Source organism: Centruroides sculpturatus, unplaced genomic scaffold, assembly GCF_000671375.1.
Source record: "Centruroides sculpturatus isolate CEXI.00-Female unplaced genomic scaffold, Cexi_2.0 scaffold898, whole genome shotgun sequence".
Classification (NCBI taxonomy): Eukaryota; Metazoa; Arthropoda; class Arachnida; order Scorpiones; family Buthidae; genus Centruroides; species Centruroides sculpturatus.
Window position 1 is genome coordinate 126,525 of NW_019385136.1, and position 26,122 is coordinate 152,646.

General features: G+C 25.8%; 1 protein-coding gene across 7 annotated transcripts in view; it reads right to left on the bottom strand.

Annotated features, from left to right (window-relative positions):
- Positions 1-26,122, bottom strand: part of LOC111635279 (phosphatase and actin regulator 4-like) — a 96,197-nt gene that overhangs the window by 27,922 nt on the left and 42,153 nt on the right. For 5 of the 7 annotated variants that reach the window (XM_023380194.1, XM_023380199.1, XM_023380198.1 and 2 more), the window contains exons 4-6: positions 19,520-19,648; positions 5,950-6,141; positions 594-768 (exon numbers count right to left, since the gene is read on the bottom strand). In XM_023380194.1, coding sequence (XP_023235962.1) covers positions 594-768; positions 5,950-6,141; positions 19,520-19,648 — 496 coding nt within the window. Of the gene's footprint in view, positions 1-593; positions 769-5,949; positions 6,142-19,519; positions 19,687-26,122 lie in introns of all 7 variants that reach the window. The other 2 variants (XM_023380196.1, XM_023380201.1) reach the window with 2 other exon arrangements.

The following is a 26,122-nucleotide window of genomic DNA, read 5'->3' on the forward strand; positions in this document are numbered from 1 at the left end:
GACACAGACATCCTTGTTATATAACATTTTCTGGCCTTTTTGCACTCTCTGAGTGGTAAAGGGCATTAAAACACACACACACACGCAAAAAGTCTGAAAATAGTTTTTATTTTGTACTGTTAATGTAAAAGGATATTTGCTTGATGGGAACTTGATATATATGTATATCATTTTCAGTTATTTATGTTGTAAAATTCAATTTTTATCAATATTAATTATTGAGGGATTTAATGATTAAAAAATAAAACATTAAAATATTAAGCTTAATGATGTCCATATTTTTGTTTAACCTTTGAACAGTTCAAATTGTTATTAAAATTTAAACTGACTAAGAATTGTAATTTGACAATGATCATGAAAGATTATCAAAAACATTCATTTGTTTGTTAAACATACTTCTGGAATAGATGTTGATTATTTTTGTTTATTACAAATATTGGGCACCATTCTGATATTTTAAAGTGTTAAATAAGATTTTTATTTTTGAAAGTTATAATAAATTTCTCATTGTAAATGTTATAATGATATACATGTAAACTTATTAAATCTATTTTTCATTTTAAATAAAAGCATAATACAGAAAAATCACTCACTTATCAACTGCTCTATTTTGATCTGCAAATGGTATGACTGTTGCAAAAGAAGCTGAAAAAGTAGTGGTTTTTGGAACTAATGTTGTGGAAGAATAAGAATAGCTGCTTCGTTTCTTTAGAGCACTTTTTTTAGGTACTGCAGAGAGTTGAGGTTCTTTGGCTGGAATTTCTTCTACTGAATAAAAAATTAAAAATTTTAAATAAACAAATAAATATAATATATCTAATTATTTCAAATATTAAAAATCAATTTAAACTATTTTACAATTAATAAAATGAATGAAACCAAATAACTATTAATTAAATTGTTTTGGTTAAATAAAAGATTACTAGTTTGAATTAATAGTACATGACCTAGCAAACTGGTTAAAAATATTTTTGTTAATTATCTCTCTTTTGACAGTTAAACTGTTCTTGCTAGTAACAATCATTATTTTTTTTAATTTTAATTATATTTGTACTTTTTGAAAATAAATTTCAAAAATATTACAAGAAAAAGAACATTTCTAAACCCAAACATTTTAAAATCTTCCAAAACTCAGATGTTTATCAGGATTGGATTTTGAATGTCATTACTGCTAGATGAAACATTTCTCATCTGTGATCTGATCATGATCATCATCTACACAGCTAATCTAAATTATCCAGTCTGAACTGTAAGTTCTAATTAATAATGTTTTACTGAATAAAAATTCTTTGATTTTTAATTTTCAATATTTAATCAAAATTATAAAATTAATTACATTATGATTCTAACACTATAAAGAATTATAGTTTCCAATCATCATATAGATACAGTCAGACCTCAGTTTAGTACCCCCATTTGTTTGCTTTTGAAATTGGCACTAAATTGAAAAACTTCAAACAGTGAGAATTACTGTATTTACTCGCATATAGGATAAGGTGTGACTTTAAAGATCAAAATAAAGAAAATTAGATTTATTAATACAATTCTAATTTTATTTTGCTTAATCACAAATAAAATATCAAATGCACATAAATGCACACATTGTCCAGCAAAAATTACTGGCANTCCGATTCCAGATTGTATATTTTCTAACAGTTGTGTAGGTGATCTTGCTTTATCCACAATGGACCTAGGGAATGTGTTGGCTTATGTGTTTTTGCAAAGGCAAATAATTTCATGGTGTCTAGTGAGGCAACAACTGCTCTGTCCAACTTTAACTTGGCAAGGGTTGTATGTGTAAAATGTGTGATATGGGCTTGTAACCTGTCCACATGGCTTTCATCCAGAGGTTTACAGTCCATATCCATGATGTATTGATGCTTGAGAGAAAAAATTTGAAATTAGTTTTGCACATTCCAATTTAGAATGTTGTTGACCTGAAGAAAATCTTGTGTAAGATCAAAAATGTTTGTTGAATTTACATTAAAATTATTTATTAGATTGTAAATGTTTTGTTTGATGTACTTAGTCATTGTTCCAGTTATTAGGAAGAACGTAATTTCATTGCAGCACTTGTTTGATCTAACTTAAAAATGTTTTTGTCTTCTTGATGGGTTGGCTTTCTTCAGGTATATTACTATATTAGAACTTTTTCCTAAGCCAAAGTTTAAATGCAGGATTGTTTCAAATTCAAAATTATCAAATTGAATTTATTTTTTATTTTATTTTTTAAATTAGTACTTTAATTAATAAAATTACATTTTGAATCTTCATTAATTATTAAAGTTGCTACTCTAAAATTATTCTTCGAAAAGAAAAAAAATTTGTGTAGTTGAAGAAATGTATTTTGTTTTATTTATTTGAATTGTATAAACTTCCTGAAAATTTAAATATTAGAAAAACTGCAGTTTTTTTTCTATAGATGAATTAAAAATTTTTCTTTTTATATTTAGTTTTTCTATTAAAATTATAGGTATAGTATGGGAAAGTAAACTATAAATTAGAAATATAAATATTTTTAATGTATGACTAGTAAGTTAGTGTTGGGCTGGCTTTTAAAGCTTAAAACTATCACAGTTTTAACTCAGTAATCAAATATCTCTAAAAATGATACTTTTAACTCTCATTCTTTTTATTCATACATTCAAAAAGTAAAAAAATAATGAAGATAGAAATCATTCTCAAAAATACCATATTTACTCGCATATAGGATAAGGTGTGACTTTAAAGATCAAAATAAAGAAAATTAGATTTATTAATACAATTCTAATTTTATTTTGCTTAATCACAAATAAAATATCAAATGCACATAAATGCACACATTGTCCAGCAAAAATAACTGGCATTTTAAACTTTGAGGAAATATCTTGTAAAATTGTCAACATAATTTGTTCACGTAAAGTGGACAATCCGGAACCTTTTTTGCCAATTCTTAACAGTCTAATTCATTCTTTGTCAATTACATTTATGAGTTTCTCCAAATTCTGATCTCTAAATAATAATCTGTTTTCACGTGGGAATGAATTAAAACTTATATCTAGCTCCCGTATAATTTTGGAATTCAATTCAAAAGCTTTGTTTTTCCTATTGCTATTCATCTTTACTCCTGACAATACACAAGAATGATTCAAACAATCCAGAAAAAATATTTTTGTTTTTAAATAAAAATATACAGTTTACAAAAATTATAGAAAAAACGAAAAGAATCCTTCACTTGCACATATAGGACGACATTAGGTTTTTGAAGCAGTGAAAAATGAATAAAAACCTTGTCTTATATGCAAGTAAATACAGTATATATAGTAATAGGATTTGTACATTAGTTTGAACTTTTTTAAGACACACAATCCATACACAGGCATATTGTATATGTATCTGTTAACACAGGAATTGTATATGTCTTAAAAAAGTTCAAACTTATGCTATTGATTGGTTTGATTCAAAAGTTCATAAGCATATATAGATGTTCCGTTTAAACTGTCATAATTTTGAATGTATATGATCTGAAGAAGATATGATAAAATCCAAAAAGTGCTTGATCAAATGAAATACTGTATTTTGACTACTTCAACAATTTTGAATTCTTCTTGTTTTTAATATACATTTATACTGTGCCATAATACTTCATTGTTTGTAACAAAAACATGAGAGTAAAGTTTAAATCATAGCAAAAGAAAAACTAAGTCTTTGAGATTCTGGAAAATATTCATTCTAAAGAAGTCTAAAATACACCAGCAGAAAATGAAATCCCAACACCAAGAAAAAATAAGTTTAGAGGAATGAAATTCAGGCAAAGCATTTGTCTAGGTAACACATTTATTTGATTGAATTTTTAAGATCACAGGCTAAAATATGTGAGAGAAGATCCATTTCAAATGTAAAATGGCGGTACATTAATAACCGTTGTAGTTGCCACAATTTTGAATGCAAGCATGCAAACGTACATGCATTCTGTCGTACAGTAATTTTGTGGGATGGAGTTCCATGCCTGTCAATCAGTCAACAATTAATGCTGGTTGTGAGTGACACTTAATTTTTCGTCCAATAATGTCCCATATGTGCTCAATGGGAGAAAGATTTGGTGATCTGCGAGATCACCAAATCTTTCTCCCATTTAGCCAAGGTAACAAGTCAACACTCTGTAGAGCACATATTTACAGCAAATGTGATTTGTACGTTCATAGTGGTGCTACTCGCATCACTCTTACTCATCTAGTGCGAAATTTTAATAGACATCATCTTTCAGATATGAAAAACATGCCTACCAAATTTCATTTATCTAGTACAACTCTTTCTTGGTGTTGGGATTTCATTTTCCACCAGTGTATATGCAATACTGAAAAGAAAAATCATTAGTACTAAATAGAAAGCAGAAGAACTTTTTGAATGTGATAAAAAAAATACCAAGTGTTTAGTAAAATGGTATAAAACTAAACTGTAGTGAAAAGAAAGTTTTTGAAGAATTCAAAAAAGTAATTAATTTCCTTTTTCTGTTTATAACCATACATCTGAAACATTTAATGTCATTTCTAAAATAAATCTAAAATAAATAAATCTAATTTCAAAATGCAGATATATACAATATCATATAAAGATGAGATACAAAAATAATAGAGCAAACATCTCTCTATAAATAATATTTTTAATATTAATTAATTTACTTATTTATCACATTTACAGAACAATGTCACAAATACAATAAATGCTTCCTCCATTGCAAGGAATATTTAAAACAAATCCTGATGAAATATTACAGTAACATTTAAACAAGAAAGTTTAAAACAATAAAAAATAGTTAAGATTTATTTAAATAGTATAAAGTTATTTTTTTGCAATACAATCTGTATATATGGTATTACAAGTATGGTAAGTTCTCGATATTATTAACAGATTTATAATATTGGTAAAAAAGGGAGTATTATCATGTCAAGGCATCAAAAGGAAACATAGGGGCACAAAATCCTAGTGTGTACAGTAGAAATTCTTATGCTGATGTAGTGTGAAGATAGTAGACTGTTAACATACCTATAAGTATATAATTGATCAGAATAGTTATACATTTAAAAAGGAGACCAAGGCAAATGTGAGCAACATTGGGGGATTTAATGAAGGGCAAATGGAATAGACTATTTAATAAAAAAAAAAAAGATAAATTTTAGAGATTTCTGCACTGAGTTATTTCAGAAGATAAGGAGAAATAGAAACCCACACTGATAAGGCAAAGTCAATTAGGGGTCAAACATTTGTAAAGAATGTCAAGTGGACGTTTTAAAATAAAACAAAAATGGTTGTAAAATGCACCATATTATGCAAAGGTAAAACAGAAACACTTTGATTAATTCATCAATTTGTAGACTAAAAGTGAACTTTAGGTCAAATGTTATTCCTAACATTAAAGATAAATTGCAGATACTGATTATATGACTGTTAATATTGGGCAATGATTTCAATAGACTAAAAACCACAACTTTAGTTTTCTTTATATTAATTTAAGTAATTTGTTTATAATATTAATACTGTCTTGTATTAAATTAATGACAACTGAAAATTATTACAGGTAAAAATACTGTAACATTAGTAGATTGTGTATTAAATCATCATAAAATAACTAGAAAAAGGAATTAAGTATATCAGACAGAACATAATGGTGGAAGTACCACAAAGGAAAGACTAACAAAGAGATTAAAGATTTAACTATATAATATCAATAGATAAAGTATATATATTATTAGGAGCATGTGATAAGTGTAAAAAATGTGTTATGAAAGATAAATAAATATTAAAAGTATAGCAGAACAGTAAGCAAAATGATGTTTTTTCTCCCACAGACAAATTCGTTTGGAACTAAATTACTTATGTAATTAGTATGTTTTGGTTCAAAAGAACAACTTTTACTATGTGTGACAAAATGAATTTGCTATTTTGGTGTATTAAAATAATCATAAATACCTGTTTGATATCTTGAACCTAATATTGGTGATGGTGAAGAAAACATTGGAGGGGGTGGAATAGGACCTATATCATTTACAGGTATTGAAGAATCATTTCCTGAAGGAACTACAATAGATTCTTCTTCGCTTGGTGGTACTTCCTCCAATGCTGCCAAATTCATAGTTGATATCTCTGACAGAACTGATGATTCTATGGAACAAAAGGAAACATTTATTTTGTGTAATATATCTAATATTTTAATGTTTTTATGTTCCTAGATATCAGTATTTCAAATTATAAATAAATTATAGTTTTTATAAAAATGGAGCAATAAACATACAAAAGATGAAAAATAAAACTGGCCAATAAATTCCTTTTTTATTTTTGGACAGATTCAATGTAAGATGGCTGTACCAGATTTCTGTTTTATTATTATTATTATTAATTTAATAAGGAAAATTCATATGGTATAGAGTGTCCAAAATGTTACTGTGCAGTGAGAAATTTGTAATGACATTAAAGTTACACATACAGTATTATATACAAGACCTGTATATTGTATGCAATACTGTTCACATATAACTGGTCAACTGATACCAAATGAACAATTTACAGTCTTGTAAGCAATACCGTACGTACAACTTTAACATCATTACAAATTTCTTATTGCAAGTTAACTTTTCGGACACCCTGAATTATGGTTACAGTGCTTGATCATCATCAAACATCATTATAATTTGACAAATGTAAACATCCATGCCCAAAGTAGAGATATGAACATACAATATGGCAAATGAGGAACTATGTTTTAAGAAATTTTGCTGCCAGATTGGTAAGAAAATGTGAAGCAATCAAGACTATCTGATTATCCAAATTAATAAAATGCTCATAATAAATCATTGAAACTTATTTCAAAAAGTATATTTTGTTCTTTTATTTATGATTATTAGTTACTGTTTAAGTTTAGTCACACAGAAATACTATAAAAATATTATTATTCAACTCCTAATTTCAGTTAATGGATGTAACTAAAAATAGTAATATAGTACAGAAGTCAATTTTTAATAAATTTATAAACATTTCCAGAATATAAATATTCCATAATTAAAAGATTCAAACTGTTAGAAAAAAATTAAAATACTTTAGTTTTCAAATAATCTTTCAAATATAATTCATATAAATTTTAATATAATAGAATATTCCAATTTTTACTTTTCAAACAATATAAAATAGCAAATTTTTTCAAATTTTCAAATGATAAAGCTGTTATTATATTTTGTTAATTTACTGATGTTAAAATTTTAAATTTACATTATTTTATTCTGTAATAGGATCAGGAGAGATCTGTATTATTAGTTGGAACCATTATAGCAATTTTATTAAAATGAAGACAGAATTTTTGAAAGGGTGAGGTTTAAAATTATCTTTCATGATGTAGTTTATTAATTTTTACAATTACATATGTAAAGTAATACAATACAGTATACTAAGAAGTAACTGAACAGGTACAGAATAAATGGTTATTTTGTTTTAATTAATTTTTTTTACTCTTCCCAAATTAGTTAAACCCTCCAAATCCTTCCCGTGTTCACAGCTTTGAATCAAGGTTTATTTTTCATTTCAATGTTAATCAAATAAATATTAAAAGTCCAAAATAAGATAATAAATTCAAGAATTTTGTAGTTTTATGTGTAGCAGTACAGCTGGGGCAGTAAAAGCATTGGCCTGCCACTATGGAGACCAGCGTTCAAATCCGAATTGAAAATTTCATAGATTTTTTTGTTAATAGCCTGTCTCAAATATGTTGGGTACCATTGTTCACCATCTGGCTGCCCCCAATGTGGGTCCAACCAAATCCACAATGAAAGAAGTGTCCACAGAGAAAAGAGCTGAAAAACTCATTATATGTTCCAGGCATTGGGAAACTAAACTAGAAAAGTAAACAAATATTTGATGATTATGTTGTCAAATTCAAATATTGGCCCTTTGCACTCAAATATTCTATAAACATTTTATTAATTATATGATTTTATCACTATTTCCACCATTAGAATATAAACAATAATAGTTTACTTAATGTAACTTTACACAGTTGTAAGTTGAAACTTCCACTTCTAATTGTCCACATCTGAGGATGGCCCATTAACCAGACCAAAAACATTAGCATTATTTAAATTTTACTACTGTTAAATGAGTATTAATTTAGCTAAGTAACCAAAGTGATTAGATTACTCTTATAACCAATAACAGAAACGGACAGGTGCAGACAAACTTGAAATAGAATCAAATATCTATAGAAGTGAATACTTTATAGCAGAAATATTTCTCTAAACTATACAATAAATTGCTGTAAACAACTTAATTGATATTTATATGAAAAAAAATCAATAAATTTGATATAGAAACTCATTCACAAATTCTTTTGATCGGCATATATATAAATACTTTATAACCACAATTTACACTCAAAAAGTTTATATTCAAAAACTTTTAAATGTAAGTGTAAATATTATATTTAAAATTATATTGATCTGAGATAATTTTATAAAAAATATATTTTCTTTATAAAATATTAAAATTTTTGTGTTAAATTAAAACGAAATCAATCGAGACTTCGTTTCATCACTTGACATACATTCACTGATATAAATTATCCAAAAATTTTCTAGTATTTACTTGAAAAATGTCTATTCTTTATCATCATCTTATTTTAAGTTAGTAAACAGTAATTTAATTCTTATATACAGTGGAACCTCAGTATACGACCTTAATCCGTTCCTGGTGTTTGGACTTATACCGAATAAGACGTATACCAAACCAACCTTTTCCATAAGAAGTAATGTAAAAATGATTAATCCGTTCTCATGTAAANAATTTTATTTTACTATCTAAAATAAATACCTGTAATGAAAGAACAATATTCAAACAACAAAATTTACGAAAAGAGAAGAAAAATCTGTAGAAATGCAAAGGCCAATTGTATGAAGAGGTTGGTGCAAGAGGGATATATATCCACAAATGGCTGGTTTTGTGTCATCAGGGATTTTGCTCTCTGTGCATGTGATTTCATCTGTCCTTTTAATAGAAATATACACCATACCTAATTGTCGGCTGTCACAAGCATTCCAAGTTCACAAGTGTGTATTAAGCGCATATGTCTGAAGACATAGATACTTCTTAAATGCTTGTGGGAAAGCAACAGATAAAAATGGTAAAAGTTCATGGATATATTGTATGTTCTATTGTAGAGGACAATGTTGCCAGATTTTCAAATAAAGTCTTTCTACTAAATGCACTCTTACTGAACCTTGTTTATCTTTTTATTGCAATTCAACAAATAAAAAACTTCCCGGAAATGTTTTCTACCTAATTACACTTACCAAATAAACAAGTAAGAGCACTAAGAGGGCATATTTAATTGTTTAATATAATATTAAGGTTTTTTTTGCAATTATTTTCTCTATATAGTTAGAATTACTGTATCATACAGTATGTAGATAACTGATCATAATGTTGATTGGTTTAATGCAAAAAGCATAGTTTTGTGTTGGAGGCAACGTTTAATCTGAAACATGCAGATTTCATTGATTTGCTAGTTCTTTGGGAGCATTCCAATAACTGAGAACACATTTTGGATAACAATATCTTGAATAAAAATTCATAATATTGAATCGTAAGTGCATTAACATCAACCAAAATATTCGCATGTAACATACGGGTTTATGTCCACAGATTTTGCATGGTCACAACTGTGTCAACATTGACCTACTGGACAGATTTTGTGGAACATAAATCCTCCATGTGAGTTTTAACTATGAGGCACCAGAGAAAGTCCAATTTCAAATACTTTGGATATAACACAGTTTTTTTTTGTGTATCTGTAAACATGGGTCTATGGACTTATATCCTTCTTGAACTGATCATTTAATTTGTGAAATAATGCTAGATTTTTCTTTATTGTTACTGTTTACATCTGAAAATTTGTCATGCTTAAAGTACTTTCATTTGACTTGTATATAACATTGCAATTGCCATGTCTACATAACAGATGGTTTTTGGCAATCCAGTTTTGGACTAATGTCAAAGAACTGTCATTCTGGCTCTGCTTACCTCTTCATCAGATGCAAAGCACTTGGTCTCAAGAGCTTTATTGTGGAAACAGAAAAAAAATCACATAGTGATAAATCCAGTGAATATGGGGGTTTGGCAGGATCTCAGCTTTAACTGTAATACAGGTTGCACAATACTGACAATGTGCAATCTGACATTATTGTGATGGAGAAATCATTTTATATTAGCAAGTTCTACACGCTACAGTAGGGTTTTATTGTGATTTGCTTCCTTATTCAAAGTGTTCCTCAAAGGCACTTATTTGCACATTTTGTGGCTTGAGAAACATAAAAGAAACAAGAAAGAAATCTCCTGACATAGCTTTTGCCTCACAATGAGTGCTAATGTCAGGCCTTGTGATAAAATATAACTAAACAACTAATTAATAATATTCTTTTTTAGAATATCATAATTAGTATAAATCAATAATTCTCAAGCTTTTATGAATCAAAAACTCAAATATCCTAAATGTTGACTACAGGCCAAAGCCAATACAAGGTTAAATTTGTAAAATTCATTGCATGTGGCCTGTACACAACATGAAAAATTGGATTACCAGTAAACACTAACTACACTATAAAAGAAAAATGGCAACGAAATTTAGTAGCTACCCATAAAAACAAATATTTATTTTCATAAAATTTATTATGTCAAGTTAAAGATATGATAATTAACTCTAGTATACATATAAAATATATAGCACAGTGAGATTTATATAAATAACAATCATTCCTGATGCTGTTCCTTTCCTACTGATCATAAGTCTACAGCATCTTATCTGTGAAGAAGTCAACGCTCCTTTACAGCTTTTGTTTTTGTGGCTTATACACGAGGATGGCCTATAGCCAAGGTTTTAGGGTAATATGTTAAATTACTGAATAATTATATTATTAATGCTTGTATGTTACCGAATGCAATTTGTTAGAATTGAGAGTCACAATTGTAAAATCTATATTGTTGATTGTTAATGCAGTTAACAGATGAAAAGATTGATGCATGCAATCTTATTCTTTAATTACAATTTACAATTTTAGTCAAGTTAAATAGACGAAGATAGAAAATAATCATTCAAACTAATATTTTTAATTATTAAATACTTTCAAAATTATTCTCTGGCTTAAATATTACTTGTAATTAATTTTTGAATTAGAATATTGTTTCAGAGATGCTTATTTATTTAGTAATAAATTATATGCAGCAAACTTATAACAAAATATATTTTCTGATAATACATTTCTTCAGAATATTTTGATCAGTCTAACAATTATTAATTTTATTCTTGTTTTAAGTGTTTTAAATTTATTATTATTTAAGTACAATATATTTTTAGAATTTTTTTAAATGTGAAAATCGTTTTAATTTATTCAGAATTATTATGATTTGAAAAACTGTCTCCAATAAAACAGAATTTTATATATTTACAAGCTATAAATATACAAATGTACTGTACATATCTAGTAGAACAACCATACCACCTTTTTAGAATCTTGGACAGCAAAGCTCACAAGAGGTTTTTGTTTCATTTGTGTAAAAGTAGTCATTATCTATTTAACTGTTTCACTGTGAGATAGCTTATTTTGTATATATATATATTTTAAATTATTATGATTATTTTTATTAAAAGTATTGATGATTATAGTATCACAAAATGTTAAAATCACAAAGAATAACCTTTTCTACTTTTCCAGAAAATATTTTAATCAATGAGCAAGCATTTTCAGACTACTTTATAGTCCAGCATAAGGTCTACTCACTAGATTAATATAAATTTCTAACATTCTATTTTGGAATGTTGAAGTATTTCTCCCATGATACTTTTTTACAAGTTTAAAAGTTATAATGTCCGGGTGTTTGTCACTTTTATACACTCGTATTCTTTGTGTTTTGAACTGTTTTCCAGTTGCATTGTGCATATTTCTTTTAAAAAATGTTATATGTAGTTAACTAAGTCTTTACTGTCTAGCAGGAAATACATCAGCATTGATATGATGATTTAATCCAGAATCCAGTTTTTCACTCAACCTGTGGTTCACAGACAACAGTATGAGTAATAAACTATTCACTGATCAATGCTGATCCACAAACAATTTATTACCAAGCCGTGAAAGGATTTCACTTAAAATTTCGTAATATTTATGTATTATATTAATAAAATTATTTAAAAACATATTTTATTACTTTTGTTTTCTTTATTACTTGTAATAAAGTATATAAACATTTAGTGCCAGGGATGGACTAGTTAGTGAAATCAACCTGAAGAATTGTTTTGAAAACAGTCCACAAATTAATTTTCTCAAAATAATTAAAACCAAATTTTGTTATTGTATTTTTCTTATTAATTCAGTCTAAAAATTAAAATGAAAAATACATTTGAATTCCATTCTCTGTTTTATAAGTTTTAATTTCACAAAATACTGGTCCACAAGGATTGAAATAGAAAAAGAAACCGATCTTTGAACACAAAGTTAGAGAAACACTGTTCTAATCATACAATTTAATTACTACAGAACTTTATGCAATTAAACAGCTATCTATTATAAATTAATACATTTTAATCAAAATACAATCACATCTTGGTTTTCAAACATAATTTGTTCCTAAAAGTTGTTCTGAAACTGAAACAAATTTTTTCATAAAAAACAATATAAAATGAATTAATCCATTCCTGATCCCCAAAAGCCTTTCTTTTCCTTTTTAGCTATATTTCATGCATAAAAANTACTTTATTAAAATCTATTCAGAGAGAGAATTGATTAGAAACAGTTACATGGCAATCATCTATAGGAAGACAGGTAGAGTTAAGTAGGTTTATATAATATATGATAAACCTTTGTTATTTAGTTGGACTTAAGCACCTTTAAACACAAATTCTTGAATGCCATTTATATTGTGTGAATGTCAATTATTGTGATTTTTATTAATTAATTTGATTTAAATTCAAATGTGGTGCATACTGAAAAACATAAGTTCAGTAGTATCTTTCCCGCATGCACACTGAAATCCAATTTAAAAAGCAACATTAATGATTTGTGTCGTGACGTCTAATAATGCAATGTGATCGCAGTGCCATTAACTTCCAAATCGGTAGTCTTCTTGTTGATTGGTTGGGCCATCAACTTTCTTTAACACATGAAGTACAGGGAGTCGACTATCTATATCTCTCTACTCTGTGGCCGACTCTTGCCAAGTAGCTTGTTTGGGATTTTGAACTCATAATTGCACCAGTTGCCACGTTTATCATACAGCAACCAGTGCAATGATGAGTTTGAAATTCTGTTCATGAACTGATTTCTTTGAAAAGTAAGGTTTGACTGTATAGCTTAAAATAATCAGGTGTTAACTAATAGTTAATGATTTCAATGATTGTTTATACATGTAGATATTTATTTTGTTCAAAAAAAACTATACATTTTTGTTTAACAGATATTTGGGAATATATTAAAATATATCATCATCTATTTGTGCTAAGAAAGGATAAACATGAAAAATAATGTCTTTTCAAAATACATCATACATTTTCTAGTATTTACTTGAAAAATGTCTATTCTTTATCATCATCTTATTTTAAGTTAGTAAACAGTAATTTAATTCTTATATACAGTGGAACCTCAGTATACGACCTTAATCCGTTCCTGGTGTTTGGACTTATACCGAATAAGACGTATACCAAACCAACCTTTTCCATACGAAGTAATGTAAAAATGATTAATCCGTTCTCACGTAAAAAAAAAATGGCTGGCTTTAAACACCTTGCTTTCCTCACTAGTTTCTGCTTGATTTTTCATGAGATCAGCATGTATCCTTTTAACTTTCTCACAAATAATTTCTTCTGATACGCTGTCGCCGGCACACTGTTTTTCAGTTATCCAAAACAAAAGCAATTTCTCAACATGATCTAATGTATTCGATCTCTGTTTAGAAATTGATTTAACCCAACTTTCGCAACGTTAGCAAATTTAATAATGTCTTTATTTTTCACGATTGTCAATATCGTCGTTCTCGGAATACGGAATGCAACAGTTAAATCTCGTTAAATCTCGAACACGCGTGCCACCTTCATATTTCTCAACAATCTCTTTTTTCAGTTCCGTTGTGATTCTAGTCGTTTTCTTATTTTTCTGTTGCCCTTTTGCAATTTATGATTAATAAAAATAATAAAATGTTACAAATTAAAATCAGAAGAAATTTAACAAAGTTATAAACCATAGCACCGTGAACGTCTAGTCTAGTGTAATACACCGATAGTGCTACTTGTTCATAGATGGCGCATATAATTGAATTATGTCGTATACGAACAAAAGTCGTATACTGAGCAAAATCTGTTTCATCCAAACAGGACGTATTCCGAATTGGACGTATTCTAAAGCAGACATATACCAAGGTTCCGCTGTATTTGTTTTTGTCGTTGTTGTACAATATTTTGTTTAAATATTTAAGAGAAGATAAATCCAAAGTGTATATTTATAGTGATTCAGAAGAAAACATTTTTACTCTAGACAAATTTATATAAAGTATAACATAAAATAAAAATGGAAAAAAATGAATATTTAAAATACTATGAATTAAAATAGTCCAACATTATAAACCAAACATATAAATACAATTTATTCTAAAAAAAAAATTAATTTTATAGTTTGATGACCAGAATTAAATTTTTAATTAATAGTTTTAAAATGTGTAGATGAAACAATCAACTGAAGAGCAGTTTCTCTTCTTTATGGTATTTCTGAAATTATTAATTAAATTAAAAATTAACTTTAATTATTAAAATGTTTGAGACTTTAACTACTAATACCACTCCAAATCATATAATAAATAAATATAAACTTTTAGTTTCTATTTCTATGTAACTTTTAGCTTTAAAACTTGCTGAAAAATCCTACAATATTTACACATATATTTGCATATTAACTCCAAGCTGATGTGGTTTATATATTTGAAATTTCAGACTTATGGTTCTTCCATAGAGACAATTAATATATATAAAATAATTTATTTTTCCTTATCCTTTTTAATTCTGTTAGTAAAATTCCAAAATATTTCATTTTTTCCATAAAATAGAATCAATTTATCAAACTTGATAAAAGAGATTATAAGTTAACAAATTAAATTTAAGTATTTAATTTGTTAACAAGTTAACAAAATAAATAGTTAACAAGTGCCAATATTTTGTTACATCAAGAGTAAAACACGATAAGAATCTGAACGTGTCAGCAAAATAAAGAACAATTGCAAGTAGCGTACATGAGTGCTTTTTTTAATTAATAAAAAATAATTTTGTCAACAAGAATCATAATTAAATTTTAAACTGAACTCCAATTAATACTAAAAAATGTTCTCATTCAATATTTTATATATATATATATATATATATTATTTAATATAATAATATAATGTTCTCATTTAATTTCACATTATATNAAAGCGGTTGATCGTAATGAAATTTTACATCAATGTTAACGATTCCTGACATCACTATAAACAGTAATAATAAGAACACGCAATGCATAAATATTTCCAATGTATTTTTAGTTTTAGATAGCGATATAATCAATTATATTATATTATATATAATTGATTTTAAAAATATATAAAAGTAATCCTCAAATTATGAATTTTTAAAGACAAAAACTGTTTTAGAAAAAATTAGTCTCTCAATTTATCAGTTTAACCAGAAATTTCTATTTGTAAGTGAAAGTAATTTACATTTACCAAATGAACCACTGAGCTATGTTTTGTATTATGACACTTGATATATTGCTGTAAATGTTACGGAATGTTCATTGATGTGTAGGGTACATTTTAGTCAAGATAATTCAATATTCAACACCATATACTAAACTTAATATTAAGCTTTTATTGATATTATGTCCATTGTTATGTAATTTACACACAGCACTTTTTGCTAAGATGTATGTATATTTGTAAAGCTGGCTTTAGAATAAAATGACTTTAGAAAATATTCCAGGTTGAATTATGTTCATAAACTAAGGAACAATATATGTTACATATTTATCAAAAATGTAACAAGCAAATATAAATCACAGCACAAATGCAATGAATCACATCAACATCACACACTTCATGGCTAATTCTAATCATTAAATAATCCATTATTCATTAATTGTCAACTGGTAGTAAATTTAATGATTAATTTCAATCATAAAATTTACTAAAATGTAGCAACTGCACTTAATTTGGCATAAAATTACTTAATTTTATTCATTACAAAAAGTATTTAAAATAAAGAAAGAAAATGGCAATGGTTAGAAATTAATATAAAAAAATAAAAAAGTGATAAGAATTGACTTTATTTTATTTTTATTTATGATAATTTAGCTTATATTTATTTATAATTTTATCACTTTTTCTATACTGCAAGCACTAAGAGAGCATTTCATTATCTTTAACCATCCAATGATTAATTCCAACAAAAATAATTTTTAAAAAATCAAAATAATCATTTTTATAATTCATTTTTATCCACAAAGAATTCGTACTGAATTTTGTAATAAAGTAAAATAAAATTCTAATAGTTTTACAATTGGGAGCTTTTTTATTAATCAACATTTATACATTTTATTGTCTTCTTTTTGTAAATTGATTGTTTCAAATTTAAATAAAATTAAAGACAAATATCATATAATTTTAAATTGCAAAATTAACTTTTCAAAAATATTGAAAATTATAATAAAAGTAATTTTATTACATTTCTAAATAGCAATTATTTTAACCACATAGTTTTAACAAAGTTTCAAAAACAAAACGAATTTTAAATAAACACTGCATTTTAAAAAAAATGAAATAAGGTTTTAATGAAATTTAGAGAAATTTAAAAACTTAGCAAAATTAAAATCAATATAGTAAAACCAAATCATTCTGAATTTTCTATATTAATTAACATAATTTCCTGCCTCTGGATTTTGTGTTAAAAACTTTCTGCCTTTGATAGTGTGAATCATACACCAATGCATTTAATATATATAATAATTTTTCCATAACATTAAAAAATGTCTATAAAATCTATTTACTTTTTATTATATTTGGAAATCTTCTTGAAATGATAAAATGTCTTGTTTATGCATCAGGTAGATGCATAAAACAAAGATGTCTACAGACCCATTCACTTCTACTTATGAATGGAATATAGTATTATTTACATGTTTGTTGTTCCCCATTACACATCTCCACGATGACCTTCGTATAAAGTACATTTTAATATTAGCTTTAGATGCTTTAGCATAAATAATAACAATTAATAGCATCTGAGTCTGATATCTTATCATATCAATAAGACTTTCAGTCTTCTTGATACGACAAGACATTTCATCATCATTGTTCATATTTGTTCCAGTAGATGAAGTTCTTATAAAGGGGCAATTTAATTATGTTATTTCTTCAAAATGGATAAGTAACTTTTACAAGTAATAAGCTACAAAGAATATATATATAGTGGATTTCTTATGCTTTCATCTCACCAAAAGAAACAATATCAGAAACATTTATTCAAACTTCACTATATGTTTCAACATGAATTTTGAATATAAGTTTCTGATGCTGATGCAAGTCTTTTGGTAAGATGAAAACATACAAAACTGTAAGATTTTTGGATATTTTTCACAACTTGTTACTTAATTATAATATTTTATTAACACAAAGATTATTGAAAATGCAAGGAAGATAACCATGTTCCTAGACAAAGCAACTTGGCAGACAGTTTTGTTTTTGACTTTTGTATACTAATGGCACAAACCTAAGTATTATTTAAATACAAATATGGCTATTATTGTTATAAAATGTATATTTATTGTTCATTACAATATTACATTTAACAAAATTTAATAATTATACTATGCTTTTAGCAAGTGCAAGTGATTGTTTGGACTCAAAAATAATTTTCTTAATAAGCCAATTTCAGCTGTCATAAGTTGAAAGATTGAAATCAAGAACTGATTATTTCATAATTCTGGATTTTAAGTTTTATTGTACCACTTTAAAACATATTGTTTAATTTCTTTCCCACATTTGAGAGTACAGGTAACCCCGTATAACACGGCATTTCTATAGCACGGATTCACTCTAACATGGTTTGAGAATTGGTACCATCTCCCGTATAACACAGTACTTTTATAGCACGGATTCACTCTGACACGGTTCGAGAATTTGGTAAAACCCTCGTGCAACACGAAATGTAATAAATTTTTACATACTTAAGTAATAATAGTTCATGAAAATAATAATTTTCATAAACTATTAGTACTTAAGTATGTAAATTTTCTCTTCTCGCCTTCTGTCAATACATGTGGTCCTTCTCGAAACTTGTTTCAATGTTGCTAGATCACGACGCTTCTGCTTCTGATGTTGCCGAATGTTTTTCCCTTATTCCATACTTGCTTTATTCTTCATAAGTGCTTAGCACCATATAAGAAAATTTATAAAGACCTTTTAACTAGAAGCAAGCAATCTAAAATTACATACATTTTGCAAAAGGTAAAGCATGGATCTGAAGATAATGCAGAAAAATGTTCAGAGGATAAGGATAACTTGCCAAAAAGAAAATGCTCTCGGTTAATTAATAGTGTTTTTAGTGATAACGAAGAAAACATTGTTTAATTTATATTAATTTATATTATGTCTCACTTAAAAAAATTTTAATGAAGATATTTATCTTAATTATGAAAATATACTAGCATGTTTTTTAATTTTTGGAACCTAACCCTCCTTTTCGTATTAGTTCTTTGTTTAGTATAACACGGATTTGCATAACACGGCAATTTTTTGGAACATAACTACCGTGTTATACGGGTGTTACCTGTACCTTTTTTTTTTAATTCTTAAATATCCTTACAAATTTCATTATTTCATTACTGAAAAGCCAAAAAGCCAGTAAATTATGATGTAAACTTGTGTAAATTATATAAGGACAAACATTTTGTTGTCAACAAAAACTTATGCTGGTTACATGCCATATAGGCAGAAAATTATGGTAATTTGACAGATTAAATTTATTATTATTTTGAGTAATTTGTCATTTCCACAGAATATAATTTCTTGCCCCATTAAACATAACCTTATAAAATTTTTGTAATAAATAATAAAGTAAATAATTTTTTTACATACTTATTTATGTAAATATTTGTTTCCAAAACTTAATGTTTCAATAATAAACCAAATCAAAATTTAATTACTCTTTTCATAGAGATTATATTCCATATGAATTATAAATAACTTCATTACATGAGCAAATTATACTAAATTAAATAAAGTATTTGTAAACATTACAATAATAATACTAATATCATTTGAATGTAATAATGTCACTAAACAGATCTAAACTTTCAGCATAAATATAAAACTATCAGCAATATACGTTGTTATAATATCTTAACAAATGTTTAAGTTTAATCAAATATATTTGTAAATTTTTTCAGATTGATTCATTCTTTAATAAAAAAAATAAAATGTTTAGATTACTCACCTATACTGTAACATAACATTTCTTGCTGTGTTGAAGAAATAAATGAATTATTTGATGTAGGTTCAGCAGGCATCTCATCAATAGCTACCTTTCCATTTACTTGAGGAACATGGTTTAAATCACTGGAATCTGTAGAACATTCCAACATATCCATGAATCATAAGAATCTTGTAAATAAAAATATAAAAAACAAAATCTTTAGAAATGCAAGTAGAAAGAGAAATGTAGCCAAGTTATGATAATATGACTTGTAGTTAAGTTACAAGTAAACTAAAGAACAGAAGGATAAGCACATCAGACAGGCTGAGATTGCTATTTATAGATGGATGAGTCAGATGTTAGAAATGGCTAATATAAGAGCAGTGATTGGTATACTTTATTAAAATCTATTCAGAGAGAGAATTGATTAGAAACAGTTACATGGCAATCATCTATAGGAAGACAGGTAGAGTTAAGTAGGTTTATATGATGATGTACATAATTTATATTTTTAACATTAAATTTCATTTATAAGTGATCATTTATTTCTTTTAGTAGAATATATTTGTTTATGCTAAGATTTTAATAACAATAGTAAAATAGTTATTTATATATCTACCATTTAAAACATATCTGTAAGAAGTTCTATATATAAATAACATTTTTCATAATGACTCCAATAATAGGAAAACTAAAGCATCTGCTTTGAATAAGGTTCTAATTAAAATATATTTGAAGAAATTTGAAAAAAATAAGATGATTCTTTAGATTTATTTAGTATAAATATGTAATCTACTTAGAATTTATTATAATTTATCAATGAATTTTTCTAAAAATGTATTGCAAAGAAATAGAATTGTTTTTTTAAAATACTAACCTGAAAATAAAATACTGTGTTCTTTATTTATTTTTATTTTTATAATAAAATTCAAAATATTTTAAATTAAGAAAAAATAAAAAATTTAGAACATGTTTACTAATATGAAATTAAAAAAAAAAATACTTTTTAATATATAAGAATATTCCATCTCATGTACAAAGATTACATTTTATGTAGACCAGTAATTCCCAACCCAACTGTCAAGGGTCAATCAATTTATTTGTGTTTCAATAAGTAACTAGGAATTGATTGTTTGTTGACAGACAAATTTACTCTTATATACATTATTACTATTAAATATAATAAGAATAATTGATGTATATTTATATCTTAGTAAAGTAAAATATACAATTTAAAATTTTTATTTATGATTAATAAAAAAATTATTATTAATTCGTATTTATCAATACAAAAAATGCCATTCAGTATAAAAAGGGAAATTAACAAACAAAAACTGCTGGAAATCAAATTTAAATAATGTTATCAAACTATAAGAAGATAAATTATTATTGAATAAATAATTGTAGTTAATTATTAAATTTAATTAATATTAAAAATTTATATGATTTAATTTTTATATACAATCAATTAAAACATGTATTTAATCCTAACATTTGAGTTTAAATGAAATCTAAAATATGTTTAATTATGAGAATTTGTAAACAGGATACAAATTCAATCTGATTCATTCAAATGCTCTCTTAATGTTTTCTGCTCTAAAGCATCATATTAATTAGTAATAGGGAAATATTTCATGCAAGTATATTACATAAAATAAATATTCTGTCTTATTATATGTAATATTAAATGTGATGTATTAACTAAATTCTTTATCCTATTTTTCTTGAAAAATAAAATAGAATTTAAAGTGATGTAAAGATATAAAAATAGAGCATTTTGTTCTTTTATTTGAAATTATCTAATTAATAATAATAGCAATATTTAATTAATATAACAGTCACTGATCTATACATCTATTTTCTTTGACAAAGTAGTAATACAATAATTACAATCTAATAATTTACTATTGTTTTTAAATTAATGTGAACATAAGGAGAAGACAGTTCATTAAAAATAGACGCTTGCTTTATTTTTTAATTTTAATTGTCACAGGCAGCAAAAACTTATTTTAGCAAATTTAAAGCACTCCCAAAAAATAATTTTCAATACAAACACCTATACCCAAATCAGAATTTGAACCCACAATCTAGCAAAGTAGAAACAATGCATACACATTCATCTGCCAGATCATCTTTGTTTTTAATTGATTAAGTGTATTCTGGTCAATTCATTAAATCAAACAAAAAGAAATAATTAAAATATAAAGGAAATTTTATTATACTGAAGAAAAATCTGTCTTGTTTCTAGAATTATAAAGCAATAGAAACATTAAAATTTCTAAGCTTCTCATTTTTACTAGCAAGAATAAAAAAAATCAGTTTTAATTTAAAAATATTATTTCATTTGTATTTATTTTATTAACTTTATTTTTTTTTATTATTTGAAGTAAAAAATATTGCAATTCAAACACAAATTATTTATCGTATTCATACAGACACTTGGCAAATCACAGAATTAAATTTTATTCAGTTGATTCTGTGATTTGCCAAGTGTCTGTATGAATATGATAAATAATTTGTGTTTGAATTGAAATAAATTACTGACACGGTTTCAAAAATACCAGAAAAATATTGCATTGAACTAAATTTTAAAAGTTTAAGAGGAAGCATTTTTTACAATCTGTTATCTTATTTTCAGATATTATTGAGACTTATTGATATTTGTAATTTGTCAAGCACTTGAAAAAATAAACAGTGGAATTAAGAAATACAAATTCTTATGAATGAAAATCTTTAAATTTAAGAAAAATTTAACTTTACAGTTTTTAGAATCAAAAGTTTTGATTCTAAAATTAGACTATGTCAGACATCTCTTTTATTCAAAATTCAAAATGAAAAAAGCATCATGCATAATCTAATCTTACAATTATTTATTAATTTTGCTTAAACCCTTGTCTTCTATCTCATCTAACTTTTACAATTACTAAATAAATAGAACAACAATACCATTTAATACTATATATGTATATATATGAATGAATTGATTAATAGCCCATGTTAATTAAGTAATTCATATTGATATTTATTGCTATTTAATACTTAAAGTAATAGAGTTGCAGTTACTTAAAGTATATTGCATGTGCAAAAGTAATGCCTATTAATTTTATATATTTCATGTAAATATTTACAAATTAAGAAATGAATGTAACCATTAATGCCTAGTTTATCAATATAATACTCTTATAATTCAGATAATTGAATCAAATATTTATAGCTATTGGAAATACCACATAAGAATTGAGCTAATTAAAATTACTGTATTTACTCAAATGTAAAAACATGCTTTTTTCAAGTTAAATATCTCTGAAAATAGTGTGCATCTTAGATTTGATGTAATACATCATTATAAAAGTTGTGCCACACTCAAGACATGTTGCATTTCAAATGTTTTAAATGGCAGTGAGAATGACTGCACATGGAAAAACTTGAGCATTAAATTCAGTGTTGATTCAGAAGAACCTAACATGGAAAGTGAAGTGGTTTCTGACTTCAATACAGTGGTATATAATTTTACTGTGCAACAAATACTGATTCTGTTAAAATAAACTTGTCTCAAGTTGTCTATTTAGAAAAAAATTTATCAGTAAGAAAGTAGAAATCAAAGTGCATCTTAGCTTTGATAGTATCTTATATTCAAGTAAATACAGTAATGTATCCATGAGTTTATGCTATAGGTAAATCACAATCTTTTAATTATTTTAATAATTTGTAAACTTGAAATGTGTTACCGATTATGTAATGTATTCCAGAGTTTAATTCAAATATATGTTAATTTATGGTTAAAATAAAATTTTAATAGTTATTAAGCAATTACTCTACCTTCCTACTTAGTATAACTAACAGCATATTATTTTACTGTCTCTTATGCATTATTAGGCATATCTTTAAAAAATATCAAATTTCTCTCTTCTGGTCTCTCAGTACTATCTTTTATAATTATTTTTATATGCAAGTGCGCTATATATCTTTACTGAATTCTTACGTCTTTCTACTTTTCCTATAAGATTATATTCCTGTCTCGTATGATATTGTACCTTTTCTAATAATCATATTACATTATGATTTCTATTTTATCCAATTTTATGATAAATTTATTTAAAGGTTTTAAATAATCTTCAATAACTTATTATAATACTTATTATAAACTAATATTATTAAAATACAATATTTGTATTCTAATGGCATTTCCAAACTTCCTAAAATAAATAATGAAAATAATAATTTTCATTATTTATTATAGGAAAATAATTTTCATTATTTATTATAGGAAACAACTATATATGGTATATACAGGTATACCTCGACTTACGTCGTTTCGAGTTACGTCGTTCCCGATTATATGTCGTTTGTCAAAAAAGTATACGGAAAAATAAAAATCAAGTTTAAGTCATTTTATTCGACTTTACATCCGTCCGCCACAAATATTGAAGTCGTAATATCACTAGAAAAGCGTTTAAAACACATAAAATCATATTAAAATATATACATTTACAAGTATGTACTGTATTTACAGAACAGTACGTGCATTCGTAAATTTAGATTACTTTTTTCTGTACTCTATTAAAAACTGAAATTTATTTGTTTGTAAGCTTAAAATAGATTCTTATTAACCATATATTATTAAAAATGCATTAATAAATAAAATACAGAACTGGGAATAGTAATTTATGGTTTAGCCTAGTGACAAGTAGATTCGGAGACAAGTAAATTCGACTTACGTCGTTTTTCGACTTAAGTCGTTTTCCCGGAACCAATTACCGACGTAAGGCGAGGTATACCTGTACAGTTATACCTGTCTATCTCAAATCTCACAGGAATAAAAAAAATTCAAGAAAAGAGGTTCCTACACAGTAAAAAGTAATAGGTTTGATTGGAGGTATGATATTTTATTAATGCAGCAGCAGATACAGTAAATACCTGTATTAAGTATAAATAATACAATTTTGATATATCTAACAGAAATAGTCTGCCAATAATAGTTTCTGATAGCAGACTTTCTTCAACCAATAAGATGCAAGCTAAACTTATAGTCAATTGGGGAAAAGCAGTGTTAAATGCAACTGTATACTGTTTTGAAAGAGATGTTTCTAAATTACAATTTATGCTATCAAAATGTAGTTGCTGAGCTTTGAATTTGTAATTGACACTTTGGCCCATAATTTGATATATAGAGGTTATGGGAAAAAATTATTTGAACTAAATATCAAAAATATATTAAATTTAGGCTGAATATGCAGGGAAAAAATAAATTTCAAGATAAACATGTTTGAGATAGATAGGTTCAGCTGTATATGATAAGCAATAAAAATTTTCAAGGTAATGTCATATTCAAGGTCTAATAATCATCAAGTAATGAAGTAATGTAATGTTATAAGGAAGCGTATAACCTTCATTGTTTTTTAACAGTGAAAATTATCAGGAAAAATAATGAGAAATCAATGAATGAGAAAAAGTAAAAACATGTTACACATATTAGAGAAAAACTGGAAAATGCATAATATATAAAAAGATATAAATTACATTAATAAGTAAGAATTTGTATAATATAATACAAATATAATATAAAACATACTATTTGATTATTAAATAATCAAATAGTATGTTTTAAAATTAATGATATTACTTATAATAAGAAAAAAATTCTTAATTTGTATATCAGTAATGTATTAATAATGCTTAATTTTAGTAATGTCTTTATGATATATTGAATTTTATTACATATAAATTATATTTACTTTACAAAAAAGATGAAGATGTAACATAATGCTAAGTTAATTGTATATTGGCCTATCTTGCATCCAAGACAACAGAATATTTTTTCAATTAAGTTCCTGAAGATGAACATATAATTATAGCTTGAAAACAGTAGAACATTTCAATTTTGTAAATTATTGTTGTTATGTTAATTTTCTACTTTTCATAAGCCATTAAAAGCATTTTTTCTAGTTAAATCCAGTGTATTGTCAAATGTTAAAATATAACATTATGATATAATTTTAAATTTTTTTTAATGGTTTATTTTATTAAGTATTATGTGTTAAAATATTGCAATATAGAAAGCTGAATAAATAAATTCTAAAAGGTATTTTAAAAAATGGCATTATTAAATTTTCATTTACTGTACTAAGCTTTATTAAGTTTTATTTGTATCTGTATTTAATGCAATAAATAATCATATATCTGTATAGATAAACAAACTTCTCTATATTAATTTTCCACTTAAGATCATTTTCTAGAATTAAAAGGTAAATATCATTAACTAGCATTCTCATATGGCAATATAGAAAAACTACTGTATGCTAGATTAAGTATTTTTATGTTTAAGTGCAGAACATTAACCTACAATGGATTCTTTATATAGCAACCAACCAATATAGTGAACTTTCTATATAGTAAACAAATTTGTTGGTTCTTGCCATTCTTTATATACACAAAACTCCTGACAGAGCAAATGATTTGGCTCACTTAGAGTGTTTGCTGTATCGAGAATCCACTGTATATTATTAACTGTATTCATTTTATTAGTTATTAGTATAATGTCATTTTCCTAAAACTAAAAAATAATCATCATTCTAAATCTAGTGCTTATCTAATTTCCATAATAAAAATAAACATAAAGACTTT